The sequence below is a fragment of the Phaseolus vulgaris genome, chromosome 2, assembly GCF_000499845.2.
Source record: "Phaseolus vulgaris cultivar G19833 chromosome 2, P. vulgaris v2.0, whole genome shotgun sequence".
Lineage (NCBI taxonomy): Eukaryota > Viridiplantae > Streptophyta > Magnoliopsida > Fabales > Fabaceae > Phaseolus > Phaseolus vulgaris.
Genome location: NC_023758.2, coordinates 40898194 through 40913366, shown reverse-complemented (window position 1 = coordinate 40913366; position 15173 = coordinate 40898194). Strand labels below are relative to the sequence as shown.

At 34.9% G+C, this 15173-nt stretch overlaps 2 protein-coding genes across 2 annotated transcripts; one reads left to right on the top strand and one right to left on the bottom strand.

The window, feature by feature from the left end:
• Positions 1–123: 123 nt before the first annotated feature.
• LOC137812130 (probable CoA ligase CCL12) lies at positions 124–9272 on the bottom strand. Its single transcript, XM_068614038.1, has 14 exons — positions 8662–9272; positions 8463–8592; positions 8131–8390; positions 7627–7828; positions 6620–6660; positions 4507–4641; positions 4268–4341; positions 3965–4185; positions 2862–2956; positions 2570–2786; positions 2161–2286; positions 1612–1710; positions 681–887; positions 124–554 (listed from the first exon to the last, which is right to left on the bottom strand). The coding sequence occupies exons 1-14, from the start codon at positions 8952–8954 to the stop codon at positions 441–443; spliced, it is 2214 nt and encodes a 737-aa protein (XP_068470139.1). The 5' UTR covers positions 8955–9272; the 3' UTR covers positions 124–440.
• A 913-nt stretch (positions 9273–10185) lies between these two features.
• Positions 10186–13365, top strand: LOC137812123 (pentatricopeptide repeat-containing protein At5g44230). The gene has a single exon (XM_068614027.1). The coding sequence runs from the start codon at positions 10374–10376 to the stop codon at positions 12225–12227; it is 1854 nt and encodes a 617-aa protein (XP_068470128.1). The 5' UTR covers positions 10186–10373; the 3' UTR covers positions 12228–13365.
• The last annotated feature ends 1808 nt before the right edge of the window (positions 13366–15173 follow it).

Below are 15173 nucleotides of genomic sequence, written 5' to 3'. Positions count from 1 at the left end.
GGAAAAATAATTGCTTCAAAAGTCTCTTTAAAGTGCAACTTTGTAGTTAACCTCTTTCTTCAATTGTTTGATCAAAACTGTATCCTTTAAAAGCATGCATCTAAGAATGGTGGAAAAGTCATGTATCTTAATGAGAAGGACTTTATTGTATCATATAAAGGTGAATTGTGTACACAGCATTGAATGGTTGTAATTCTACTACCAGATTTACTTATTGAATGGTTGTATGAAATATCTATATTCATACACCTTTTATATTTTCACCAACCACTGGTACTTATTTTCTTATCTACGATATATTAAAGTGATTTCTTCATGCTTCCATGTCCGAGGACTGTCTATCATGTCGATCCATCACTCAAATAATCCTTCACTTACTTTTCCACATGAAGAGGACTGAATGTTGGTGTTTGCTCTGGCCTTCTGAGAAAATCGTTTCACTAAAGTCTGCTCTGAACTGATAGTTCATGCTTCATTTGATCCCTCAGTACTCTCCTCAGGATCTTGTTGGAAGATGTTCGAGGAAACTCTGGCACAATTTTAACTAGAGTTACCTGTAATGTAATGAAAAAGTCCATGTATGCTAAATCAGTTAACATTATGACCCCAATTCAGGCCATTTTTTCAGATTAATAAACCACAATCAGTTCACAATTGTTTGTACCAACCGAGGGTCATACCTTAAACAAAGGGTTAAGGTTGCTTTGAATAGCTTTAGTGAATTTCATCTTCAGAGTTTCTGCACTGGAATTGTATCCTTTCTTTAAAACAACAAATACAACAAGTTGTTCTGGGCCTCTATTTATAGTTGCTACACCTACTGCAGCTGTCTCCAAAATGCATTCATCAGCCCCATCACAGACACGCTCAATTTCTACAGAACTTGTCTGCATGTCAGAAACATAAATTTCAAAGTTGAAAGAACAGTGAGTCCAAGAATAACAAAGAACAAGAATCATGTAAGTTTATGTTAGGAATCTACGTCTGATTCTGAATCATGCATTGAGTATGAATGAGAAAGTTGTGAAAAATACAAGAAAGAAGACCCATAAACCCATTGGCTTAAGGTTTTGAGTTGGAGGTGCTGTGAATCCCTTATATATTGATTTGACTCATGTTTCATTGTTGCTAAATCTTCCTTGGTGAATCTCCTCTCGAAAGACCCAATAGCGGTATCACCCGTAGTTTGTCTTTGTGACCAGTTTGAATGAGTACAATAGAAGGTGAAGTGAAGGTCCCAAATGGCTAACTACTATGGGCGACCAATTAAACTTTCTTTTCTTTACAGAATGTTTGTAGTTTCTTAGCTGGAATGGGTTATTGAGCTGGATGGAGTGTAGTACATTATCAAGGGTAATAGAGTTATGGTTTATCATTTTGTGTTTCTTTATATTGTTCTTTTGCACCCTTTCGCAAATGGAAAGTTTATCAGATATCACACATCAAGGAATGGAAATTCTTTTTTTTTTCCTACACTCTTCCAATTTTTCTTTGGTCATAAGAGATGCATTCTTCTATTGCTTCCCTGGTTGATAGCTTTGACGACTATCAGATCAGAATCTTTGAAATTGCTGATTAATTTCTTATTCAGCTTTTTCCATGTAAGCGTACCTTTATTCCACCAAGATTCATGGTGTCATCAGCCCTCCCTTGTACAACAATAAATCCATCAACTGTTCTCCTGATTATATCTCCATGTCTCCTAAGAACCTGTTAATAAATTTACAACCATATATCCATCAATACCATAATAGAACAAGATTAGTTAAAATTACAAATATAGTTTATTCTATCATTATGTAGTTCACAAAGAAGGGATTTTTAGAAAATATTTAATGGGGGTCTTACAGATCTACAATATTTTTGGATGTCAAAAGATTTCAATGGGTATTGATGGCATTTGACAACCAACTATAAAACATCCGAAGTTCAGAATGCAAGATATTTCTATATTTTCACTCTTCACTAGTTTTTATTTTCGGTGTAATTTGTTAAGTGTGCGAGAAGACAAGTGCTTGTGAAACAAGGTCATTTATATGCAACCACAAAATACTTCCAGATCAAAGGAGAGATGGTATCCTTCACACATGAAAGAATTAATATTTGAAGATAGTTGTATTAGTGTGAAAATCATTCTGAGCATATTAATTGAAGGTCTACCTTTCCTTTATAAACGGGCATTCCCTTAAAGTAAACCTTCTCGTGATCAGCATTAAGAATTCTGTCAGATGCTCCCAGAGAGAGAGGAAATAAGCCCACTTCCCCAACACAAGGAACATCATCTGGCTGTCATATTAATCAAAGAGGTCAAATATTAGAAAACCAAAAATATAATTCATCTAAGCCATAGATAGGTTTGTTATTATGTTTGGACATCTGCTAGTGAAAATGCAAACAGCCTAATTCAGAAGAATATGGAATTTCAAAAGAATTGGAGAAGATACAATAGGTAGATCCAGTGTGCCGACGACAAAGTTTCACCCAAATATGGGCACAACGTAATGGTGTCAGGGTGGCAGCATAAGTAAAAATCATGACCAAAGAACTTAAACTATCCAGTAAATCTTACATAAGGAACTCCATTTTCGTCAAAAATGACAAAACCAGTTGTCATTGATGCTGTGCTAAATGCTCCAAAAGCTTGAGGTTGCAGGGGACTTCCTGCAATATAGCTAGATGCAAGCTCAGTGCCTCCACACAATTCAATAATCGGCCTGTAATAAGCTTTTGAAGAAAGCCATAGATCATCATCAACATTTGATGTTTCACCAGTGGAACAAAATGTTCTGCATAAAACCATAGTTCAGTTCATTTTTCTTAGTAAAACTTTGATTATTTAGACTACTGATGAGAGGTATCACTTTATCTTTGTCCAATCCAAGCCCTCCATACACTTTGTATTCTTCCATGTTTTTACTAAGCTTGGAACTGTTCCCAAAATGGTAACACCTGCATCCTGGACGATTGTAGTTCAATAAATAAGGTTGTTCTTTGATGTAATGTATCAAATTCTATTGATGCAGAATACAATACAGAATCTACTTTTGCAATTATGATGACACTTTCATTTTCATTGCTGTACTGTACTAATATTTTACTTAACCCATGTCCTGATATTAGCCAACTACTTTTTTGGCTGAGCTAAATTCTAACAGTGAGAATCTTTCCTTCTGAAAAAAAGTATTTTCCTTTCTTTACTTAATCAGTATAGATTTCACCTAGCCCTCATTCAGATCCATTTGTTAGTTAATTCAAGGAAAAAGATATTCTAGTAATATAGGTTGCTTCCCTCTTCTACCTTGACACACAGGGTGGAATCATGAGGAAAAATGACAACTTCATTAATGTTCTGTGACCTCAAGGTGAAACTAATTTTCCTGGACTATGCTTTAAAGTTAAAGAAACAAGAGCTTTCCATGGGAAGTACTTTTCCGTTGATCCCATATATAAAACATAGAGTTAATTTTCCTAAGGTGCATATCCCAAAACCATACAAGCTAATGTGAGGGTTTGCATCAGAATATTCCTGTGTAAGCATATAACACTACGGCGTACATACATATGTAAAGATATAAAATATTGCATTACAAATATTTGGGGTACTCATCAATTCGTATCAAAGCTCCTTGTCGGTGTCTTAGGTAAGGTGCTATGATGGGAACTTGGGTATTATGAGACAAAGCAAGCTTGAAAGAATCAGAATATTTTTTCCCTTGTTACATCAGCAACTTGCAATTGCGATATCTTTTCATGGAGAATTGATAATGTAGAAACTGTTATCAACAATGTCTGTGGAGATAACACAAACTTACAAGTGTTTCCCACTTCCTTCTGTTCTTATTACCAATCAGCATTTATAATATAGTTTACGGTCACAACCTTTAAGGTTATTAAAAAAATAATTACTTATAAAAAATGTAAAATTAAATTATATAAGATGAAAGATTTGATTTGGGGGATTTACCTGAACAAATTTTCCAAAATTACGACCTTGAGGAGCCCCATGGTACAAAGCCAAAGTTGCACCAAGTAGAAAACATTGATACAATACTGTTGGTCCCATCACCCATCCTAAATTTGTAGGCCAGCAATAGACATCTCCAGCTTGAACATCAATGGCAGCCCATCCATCAGCAGCACTTCGTATTGGTGCAAGTTGAGTCCAAGCAATAGCTTTTGGATCCCCTGACGAAAGTCAAAATATAACCACAAAATCAGTATAACGTTAGTAGTCTCTATCTGATACATTCTACGGGAGGATCTTTACCCGTGGTTCCAGAAGAGAATAGTATATTAGTAACAGAATCAACTGATTGATAGCTTGGAAAATAATAATCTGACCTGCCAAGAGTTAAATGTTAAGGTTAGACAAAGCACATGAAAAAAAAATGCATCTTCTCCATCTCTCTTTCTCACTCTCCTTTACAAGTCATAATTTTAGTTAAAAGAATGACCATTTGTTTAGATTCTGACATTGTTTAATGAACACATTGAAGTTTGGATTACCAGGATTTCTGAGTCTGATTTGCGGAAGAGATAAAACTTTTCCATGATAAGTCTTGTTCTCTTAATTGAACTCCTACATCATCACCCAGCACAGGTAGCACAATAACTTTACATGCAGCTGCCTCAATGACCCGACTGCATGAGGAAATATCAGAATGAGGTTTCCAGTGGTTTATGTGCTTAAAGAACTGCCATAAATCTATTTAACAGACATTCAAACTTGAGCACTGCCTACAAAGTAGGACAGCAAAGTAAAATGAGAAGGATCATTATCAGTATAAGTTAGGAAATCACCATGTAGAATACAAACTTTGCCCAAAGAGCAGCAGTAGTACATTCATTTCCAAACATTTCTGAACATCTACTGAGGAAAGCATATATTCTTAAAATGTTGGTCGTTAAAATTCTATTCTATATGTTAATACGAACTAAGTGAAGGGAGACTTGGCTTCTACCTTTGGTTCATTTAACTCAAGTGTGCTAACTAATTTTGTTACTGATAATGAAGTGTTTTAGATATAATTTAGAGATTTAAACTGGCAACAGGAACAACAACTATCAGAGAAAATGTTTGTATATTGAACTAATTCAAGAAGGATTCGGGAGATATCAGATGGAATACTACACATTCATCAAGGAGGAAAGAGTAAAGTATTTATGAGATAGAATCTTGAGTTAACATCTGAATTGGTGATGTGAAGAAGAATTATTAGAACTGAGATTATTTTTCATTTTCTATTTATAACTGAAAAATAAATTCATTGGCGAAACCATTCATTTCTGATGCTACTTGTGCCTATTACATATACCCAAAAATAAGTGAAGAAATGAGAAAAAGAAAACAGGGTTCTAAAAACATGTATAGTTACCAATTTACTGAGTTATGCAAGTATGCAATAATTGGAGTGATCTAGCAACCACTGTAGTCATGTCTGCTGTTATTCATATTATTGCTGAAATATGGACTAGTAGAAATAGTATCGAAAGCATGAAATTATCCTATCATCATGTGAAGAACAAATCTTTTGCTGCTCTGAATCTCAGGGTAGTATCTGCACAGGTAATGTGTTCTCAACTATAAAACAATTTAAGCTTTTGAAATCATTCACTATTGCTTGCAAACCAAGGAAAGAACGCAAGATTATTCAAGTTAACTGGTTTCCCTCGGATCATGATTGGATTAAATGTTATTTGGATGGAACATACATGAAGCATCCAAGTACTTCAGCTTGTGGAAGAATAATAAAGAACTTCTTAGCAGAGAATATGGGATTTTTCTCTATATCTCTTCAGGTTAGCTAGGCATTTGAGGCAAAGGTTATGGAGATTATTCATGCTAAGATTGCTAATCAGAAATCTTAGAGAATCATATGGTTGGAAAGTGATTCTACATTGGTGGTCACAGCTTTTTTCTTAACACAATCTGTTGTTCCCGTGGAGATTGAGGAATAGATGGAGGAATAGAATGGAGATTTTAAAACATATATATTTTCGTTTATCACATGTTTTTAGAGAAGAAAATAGATGTGTTGATAGCCTAACTCCCTTCATTTCATATGATTTTTGCAAAGATAAATGTTGGCTTCCACAGTTTAGATTTTGGTAGTGGATTAGGTCTGACCCCCTCCCCATTTTTGTATTATATATGTATATGTATATGTATGTACGTGTGTGTGTAATTGGCTCCTGTGTTCTAATTCCAAGATTTTTGTGATCTAAAACAAACAAAAAATATCATTGGTTACTGTCTTCTAGATGCTCAAACACAGACTTCACCTTGACATCATTAGGATCATGGCATTGAATTTGAACTCAAACAATGGAAAAAAAAGAGTATTGAAACATTAATCAAAAGATGCATATACAGATGATTATTGAATAACGTAACTACAACAAATGTTAAGTTTCCAGTTGTTTTGAAAGTCAAGTATTTCAGGAAATAACCTTGACTTGTGCATTTCACTTAGAAGGCTAAGTATAATCTGAACAGAAAAATTAAAATTAGACACAGGCATAAGAAGAGAACACTTGGCTAATTTAAAATATAATTTCTATATTTAGAAGTTGAACTGATAAAAATGCATCTATGGGTATAATGACAACATGTATTTACCTGTACAAAGGGAATTTCCTGCCACCTCTGGCTATGAAATCCTGAGAACAAAATAAAGTTGAGTAAACAATCTGAATATGTTACAAATAATGGGAATTCAACCAGAGATTGCAGAAAATGAAATAAGAAACACAATATTACAGTAAATAGGCTAGAACTTTAAGGGACTAGCCTCCTCCAAGTCCCACTCTTTCCACTGAACTCTATCCTTCTTTTAACAGACTTCACACCTTCCTCGATGCTCACTCTGCCTCTCCACTTTGCCAGTTGCCTAGCAGTAACAGATTACCAAAAATCCCCCAGGCATATACCCTTTTCCCTCACTTATATTGCTCATATCAATCGTTAATCCATTACCTTTACCTTTAATTTCTCATCGTTCACATAGGCAGTAGTAATAGATATCTATCAAAAGTTGACTTTATGAGTGCTTGTATCCTATCCAATTCCTATAAATTCAAAGCTTCTAATATATGCAATTTATAAGCCATCAATTTGTTTGGTATATGGGAACTTCAGCAATTTATTATTCAATAACAGCTTTTTTCTTTCTCGATTTATAATAAAAAAAATGTAATACTGGTCAAATAACAGTAACTCAACAAAAACTTCAAAATAAGATTTTAACAACACAAGATGCATGTTTCTAAAGATAATATTTACGTTCAGTTCCACCCATTAACAAATTTCGTTTGAAAATTTGAAGCCTCAAGAAATGCCTAATATAGAAGGTTAAGCTTCCAAGGGAACTCGTAAGGACAGCATCTATTGTCTAAGATAAAGATTTGGTAATGTTAGCATTGGTTCACACATACTAATTTACACAAATTGGAAATAAATATAGAAGGCCAAGCTTCCAAGGGGACTCTAACATATAATTTGGTAATGTTACCATTGCTTAACACATTCTAATTTGCACAAATTGGTAAGTGAGAAAGAATAGAGACAATTCCAAATATTGAATACTCTCATTTTAATCAACAGAAGCTTTATAATTGAAACATTACCTGTGTGAAGACACCTTTTGCTTTGGAAACACGAAGGCGAGTTGCAATCTCTTTTGGGGCAAAACTATCAGCTATTGAGACTACAGCGCATCCTGCAAGGACAATGGCTAAATAGATTATTACGGCATTGGCTGTCATTTGCATGTCAATTGCGATTGCATCTCCCTTTGAGAATGTGGCATCTATTGCTTTAGCTACCATCCTGCAAATAATATGGCAAAGACATGCAAAAAAAAGGTATTACTTTGATTCTAAATCCTAAAAGGAGAAGAAGCAAAGACAAAAAGAAAAGTGAGATACAAGTAGAAAAAGAGTGGAAACAAAGACTACCAAATTCACACACATTTACAATCCTGATCATAATTACAAACTTAAATGTACTGATGCAACTGAAAAATAGCTCTTCAAAAGACTGAACTAAAAAAAAAAGTCAAGAGATCAGACTCCCTACATTGAATAGCACAACTTTGGTCGAAAAGCAAGAGTGAGAGTTAAAAGCCCTACATTACTTGTTGTCGGAGTTGTTTAAGCGTGATACGATTAACCTCGGAATCATCAAAACCTTCATCTCTCCAAACGATGGCTAAACTGTCATCTGGTTTGTAGGGATGTGAACTGGGTTGCACACAGCAATCAGCAATGTTGAGGACAGAACCGGGAAGCCAGGTCCCTCCATGTCTAGAAGGGTCAGAAGTATCCAAAATGCACTTGGGAGGTTCAACAAAGGTGATAGAAAGTTCCTTGAGAAGAAGGGACCAGTAGAGCTGCATTGACAATAAGAATTAACGAAGAAAGAAAGAAAAGAAGAGATGTTAAAGAGGCATTGGGTTGCTTGCCTGAGGGTGTTGAACAGAAAAGTTGTGAAAGAGGGGATAACTGGTAATAGGGTCTTTGTAGGAAGATCCTAAAAGCTGAGGGGCATGAGTTTCCATGAAACGGCCAAGGTTGGTGCGTTTGGAGTGGTCCCTGAAAGGAGGAAGAGAAGTGAGTGGAGATTGTAGTAGTGAAAAGTGTGAAAAGCAGAGAAAGACTTACAGAGAAGGGAACCAATAGAGTGGAAGAGAAGCATGATGAGTGTGGAAGGCAGAGTGATAAACAGAGTGGAAGAGAAGGTGATGCAAGGAGTGTGGAAAGGATGGTTTGAGGAGTTTGAGAGAGACAAGGTGGCGCCATATGAGTGAAGGGTGGTTGTCGGAGTCGGAGTCGGAGTGGGAGGGATAGTGAGAGAGAATATCCCTCAAAACGCCGTAGAGTTCATTGGCTTGTGCTAGTGTCAACCCTGCATTCACCAAGTCTTCCACTTCCAATTCCCTCACGCTCTTCACCATCGCTTTCTCTCCTCTTTCAACACTCCAACTTCGATCATGCACTATCTTCACACCACCCAACACTTCCAACTCACTATTATCAAAGAAAAACAAAGTATGTTCACAAGCTTTACTACTATCGACCACCTTCACACGATCTCGCTCCCAAAGCTTTTCTTTTTCAGGTGATTAGTGATTGGTGGTGATGGATGGTTATGTTGGTTAGGAGAAAAATCAAAATTGAGACGAGGCAACAACTTTACCTGACCACGTGCTCCGTTTATTACACCTACCAACACATCGATTTAATGGATAGGATAGGAGTACTCTCTATCAAGTGTCAATTAAATTGATTCACTCAATATATATTAAAAAAATTAAAATTTATGCTCTATATTTAATTTAATCTAAGTTGTTGTGCAATTCTCCTCCATAAATCTTAGTTTGAAATTTTTTATTTCAAAACATACAATCTTAGTAAAATAAGAGAAAGAAGAATTTACTTTTAAATTTGTATATTGATTTATATGCGGACTACATCAAATTTTAATTGAGTTTTATTATTATTGTTGCAAATTACAATCTGAGCATTCTTTCATATCATAATTATTCTTGACTAATTCATCGAGTATTATTTGTAATATATTTACTTCTGACTAATCTCTCAAGTATTACTTAGAACGATTGGCCAAAACAAATGTTTGTCTTAAATGTGATATGAAATATCTTAAGGGTTTGCTCACTAGAGAGGATATTGTTTTATGATGTATGCGAGGTTTAAGCACTATTTTGTTAATGAACACAAACAATATTCTTACAAAAGCTTAAAAAAAAATCAAAAGTATTTTACAAATAGTACTTCTCTTTTTTACTTTTTTTTTCTTCCGTGAAATATGTCTTTATATTAACGTTGAAGAAAATATTAATTAAAATTCTTTTAGACCACTGAGTAACTTGAAATCATTTGAAAGTTTTCGTTTTGTCTAATCATCTTCATTGTTGATGATGCATTAAAGGTGTTTCATGCATTAAATGTTCTTCTCTTCTTAAAACAACATCTCTAACTATAATTAGTAGTACTTATTTGTCTTTATTTAAAGTGATTTTATTTGAAATTGTGTAAGCATATAATTATATAGGTCATGTAGTTCTTTCTAGAATATACAATGCACACCTAGGTAGTTGTTAAAACATAAAAAGATCTTTGATGTTGATTATACCAGTACAGATCATAATATATGAAACTATTGTGTTGAGCTCACCGTTTATAATGTTGTGAGTTCACATGCACATGTATTTCTAATAACTGAATTGAAAGAAAAAAAAATTGATTGAAAGTGTAAGCAATTTATGTGTAAAACTAATAGAGGCATTGGTAGATTGAGTTATCTAGAAAGGCAAAAAGAGAAGGAAAAGAGAGTAGGTTGTAGGCAGTGAGGAATGGCATTACAAAGGGGTTTGGAGTCAGAAGTGGTGAGAATTGTGGAGTGTTGCAGGACTCTGAATCAGGCCAAACAAGTCCACGCCCACATCTACCGGAACAACCTCGAACAATGTTCCTACGTAATCACCAAGCTCTTACGCTTCGTCACGTCGCTCACCCAGGTGCCCCTCCACTCCTACCCTCGTCTTCTCTTCGCACAGGTCCACAACCCAAACCCCTTTCTCTGGACCGCTTTCATTCGCGCCTACGCCCTCCGAGGACCCCTCTCCCAAGCCCTTCGCCTCTTCTGCTCCATGCGCAAACGACGCATCTCTCCCGTCTCGTTTACCTTCTCCGCTCTCTTTTCCGCTTCTGGCGCTGCCCGCGACACTCTTTTGGGGGCGCAGCTCCACGCCCAGACACTCTTGCTTGGTGGGTTCGATTCTGATATCTACGTCAACAACGCCATGATTGATATGTACGTCAAATGTGGGTTTATGCGTTGCGCGCGCAAGGTTTTCGATGAAATGCCTGAACGGGATGTTGTCTCTTGGACCGAGCTGATTGTTGCTTACGCGAGGAGGGGCGATATGAAGGCGGCGCAGGACCTGTTTGATGGGTTGCATGTGAAGGATATGGTTGCTTGGACTGCGATGGTTACTGGGTATGCCCAGAATGCCATGCCGAAGGATGCGGTGGAGGTTTTCCGGCGGTTGTTAGATGAGGGTGTCGAGATTGATGAGGTTACCTTGGTTGGTGTTATATCTGCTTGTGCTCAATTGGGTGCGTCTGTTTATGCTAAGTGGATAAGGGACATTGCTGAGAGTTCTGGATTTGGGCCTGGAAGTAGTGTTCTTGTCGGGTCAGCCTTGATAGACATGTACTCAAAATGTGGTAATGTGGAGGAGGCATATAATGTATTTAAAGGAATGAGGGAGAGAAATGTGTTTTCTTACAGTTCTATGATTGTGGGGTTTGCTATACATGGCCGAGTTCATGCAGCAATTAAGTTGTTTTATGACATGTTGGAGACTGAGGTGAAACCAAACCATGTTACTTTTGTAGGGGTGCTTACTGCGTGCACTCATGCAGGCTTGGTAGACCTGGGGCAGCAGCTCTTTGCTACCATGGAAAAGTGTTATGGTGTTGCTCCAACCGCAGAACTTTATGCTTGCATGGCGGATCTTCTTGGTCGAGCTGGATACTTGGAAAAGGTAATACGGCTTGTTGAGACAATGCCTATGAAGCCTGATGGAGCTGTGTGGGGGGCGCTTCTTGGAGCATCATACGTCCATGGGAATCCTGATGTTGCAGAAATTGCTTCGAAGCATTTATTTGAGCTTGAACCTGATAACTTGGGGAATTATTTGTTGCTTTCTAATACCTACGCATCAGTTGGAAGATGGGATGATGTTTCTAGGGTCAGGAAATGCATCAGAGAGAAAAATTTAAAAAAAGATCCAGGGTGGAGCTGGGTTGAAGCAAAAAATGGAATGATTCACAAGTTCGCTGCCGGTGACTTGAAACATCCACAAATTAATGAGATAAAGAAGGAATTAAATGAACTTTTGGAACGGCTGAAGGGGATTGGATATATACCAAACCTAAGTTCGGTGCTTTATGATGTTAACGATGATGAAAAAAAGCTGTTACTAATGGCTCATAGCGAAAAGCTAGCTTTGGCATTTGGATTGCTGAGTACTGATGCTGGTTCCACCATAAAAATTATGAAGAACCTTAGGATATGTAAGGATTGTCATATTGTAATGTGTGGAGCATCAAGACTTACTGGAAGAAAAATTGTTGTGAGGGACAACACGAGATTCCACCACTTTCTTAATGGGGCCTGCTCTTGTAGAAATTTTTGGTGACAGAGGCTAGTGCCATATGCGGGTGAATACTGAAGCATCGGTGTTGGAAGAATAACGTAGTGACCTTTTCTCATTTTTGGTAAAATAGAGGCGTGTATAGAGTTGTTTTGTGCTTGCCTAGACTTAACTATTATAGAAGGATATTGAAAGTTTAGATAAATTGCTCACCTGTTCATTTAACAGGTTGTTCAATTTATCATTGAGGAGTGTTAAAAATGTAGAGGGAATTCAAGATAGTTAGTACACAAATTTTTGCCCTCGGTAATGCAAAAGTTTGTACAGATACATGATCGTTCTGTGGCAACATCAAGTGTTGTTACGTAAAGAGGAGACTTTTATGGCAGATGAATTGTTCTACATTGATCATGCCTGAAATTTGATATTGGCAATGGTTAGTAGTAGAAAGCAAGGAACGAGACACTGAAGAAACAAACTAAGGCCAGTCCTTATAACTTTTGGTCTTTAATTTTATCTCGTCTATTGAAAGATCTATCTCCAATAAGTTTGGAAGAGGTATAGCAGGCTACTACAGAATACCTAGAAAGATGGTTATTTACATCATGAGTTGTCATTATGGATTGCTCTCTAGTGAGAATTGATTTATGTTTCTTACCAATTAATCATTATTTTTTTAAAAGAAAATGCCCTTCTAAGTGTTACACTAATAATTTTTAAGATAGATCTCTTGATGTGCAGAAATATCTAGCTGCTTCAGAATTTATAGCAAACTTGATATTTTTCCTGTGCTCTTGACATCTTAGCTGGCACCAAGTTCAAGGTGTTGCAAATAAATGGACTTCCAATTACACGCTAATTCATCAAAATCATGTTAGAAGAATTAACATGTGTCTGTCTGTGTGTCGTTTTGTTCTTGACTCATGCTTCTTAGCACCCTGTCCTGCTAAACTCAACAAATGGAGCTGGGCCCAAGAGGATTACTACTCGACCATCAGATGGGATGAATACACTCACTCGGCTGATAGATTTTTTAGAATGTGTTCAGGTGCCATTTGGTGAAGGATTTTATCATTCCTTTATGATACTCCTTTCTGTTACAATTGTGTTGTGTGTAAGAACAACACTAGAAAGATACCATTATGCGATGAATGATGACATGATGATTGTTCCCATTCTTCCTTTTACCTAATTTTCTGTGGAAATAAATTCTGAACTTGAATTAAATATTATTTTCAATTTATGGACTGTTTAAAATAATAAAATATAAAATCTAACCTTAATCTTATATTACTTTTAAAATAATAAAATAATCCAATATACTTCGCAATCTTTATCACCCAAAAAGGTACATTACAAAAATGGCTTCAAATTTTAAAAGTATTCTCATAGGAAAAGTCCTTTCAGTGATAGGAGTTTTTTCTTCATTTTTCCATTTTACTAAAAGCTTTTGCATACAGGATTATTTGTGTTGGTTGAAATCCAAGACAAACAAGTCATAAAACTTTCGCAATTGTGGGATTCCTTTCTGCTCTTTCTTTTATAATTTTTTGCTAATTAAAAAGTGTGATCGAATTTTGTGAAAAATATTGGATTTATAACTCAGTTTTTGTTTGTAGTAATAAAATTATTTATTTATTTATTTTTATCTAAGTCAGGTACGAACACTCAAATTTAGTTGGACAAATTATTAAAATTATCCAGTAACTTATGCAGGTACAATTTTTTTTCTTTTATTATAATAACAATGGTAATATTTGATTTCTAGCAAGCACACGAAACTTTGCTTTCTTAATTTCCTTGTTTTTTATTATTTCAAAAGAAATATAATATTTTAAATTCCATGTTTTTAATTGAATTTCAATATATTTTTACATAAACTAAAATAAAAAATTGTATTTAACTTTTTGTTTTAATAAAGCATCTTTCATTAACCTTTCACCACCATTGTAATTGCTTGAATGATTTGAAAACACCCTTTGGTAGTTGGTGGAAGTGAAGAGAAATACACTATACCCACTAACAAGGAATGTCTAACTTTAATTTCACTGTGCAATTTAGATTATTTAGATTGTAGAAAGTTAAACTTTACATGTTTTATGCATGCTAATTAATCTTAAACATAATAGTAGGTGATAATTGAGTTACATATTGTTTTTATTTTAATTTAACTTATACCTCTTAAGAATAAAAAAAATATTTATCTTATGAAGAAGGTACCCCTTGTCCCCTTACCAAAAGGAAAGACACCCTTTCCCCTCCTCCAAAAGGAACTACAACTTTAATTGCTTATCATCTTCGACTACATTACATTTATTAGAGGATGGATAAAGAGAGTTATTTTTTATTTTTAAATAATAGTGACTAGTTTGTTTATAGACTTTATTAATAACTGACTTTTAAATTTAACTTAATTTTATAAAAATATTGTGTACTTATTTATATATTACAGATTTAAATTTATTTAAATATTATAAAATATTTTTATATTGATGTAGGATTTTTAATTCAGTTATATAAAACAAAAATAAGTACAGAACATTGTTGATTTTTTAAGGAATTTTTTTATGCATTGTTTGCTTCAATAAGAAAGTAGAGAAAAAAAAGGGGACACGTAAAATTTATCTTTGTTTACAGCTCTGATCTTGAAATTTGCAATGAAAACAAGATGAAAGACACTTAAAACTTATGAATCTCAAATTATCACACATATACTAAAATATTTTCTTTTCAAAAACACTTAGGTAACTATTTACATCATTCTATGTTTTTATTTTTTATTAATCGAATTATTTACAAAATTTTTTTTTTTTTTTTTTTTTGAAATTCAAACAACTTCCCTCCTTTACTCCATTTCTATTTATTTTCTCTAGGATTAGCTGTGTGCTTCTATAACAACTCGTGTTTTATCAACATTAGTTTTTGAGAAAAAAAAATTATCATTTATCTTTAAAAATATCCTCAAAGTTGATAAAATAAGTAATATTTTGA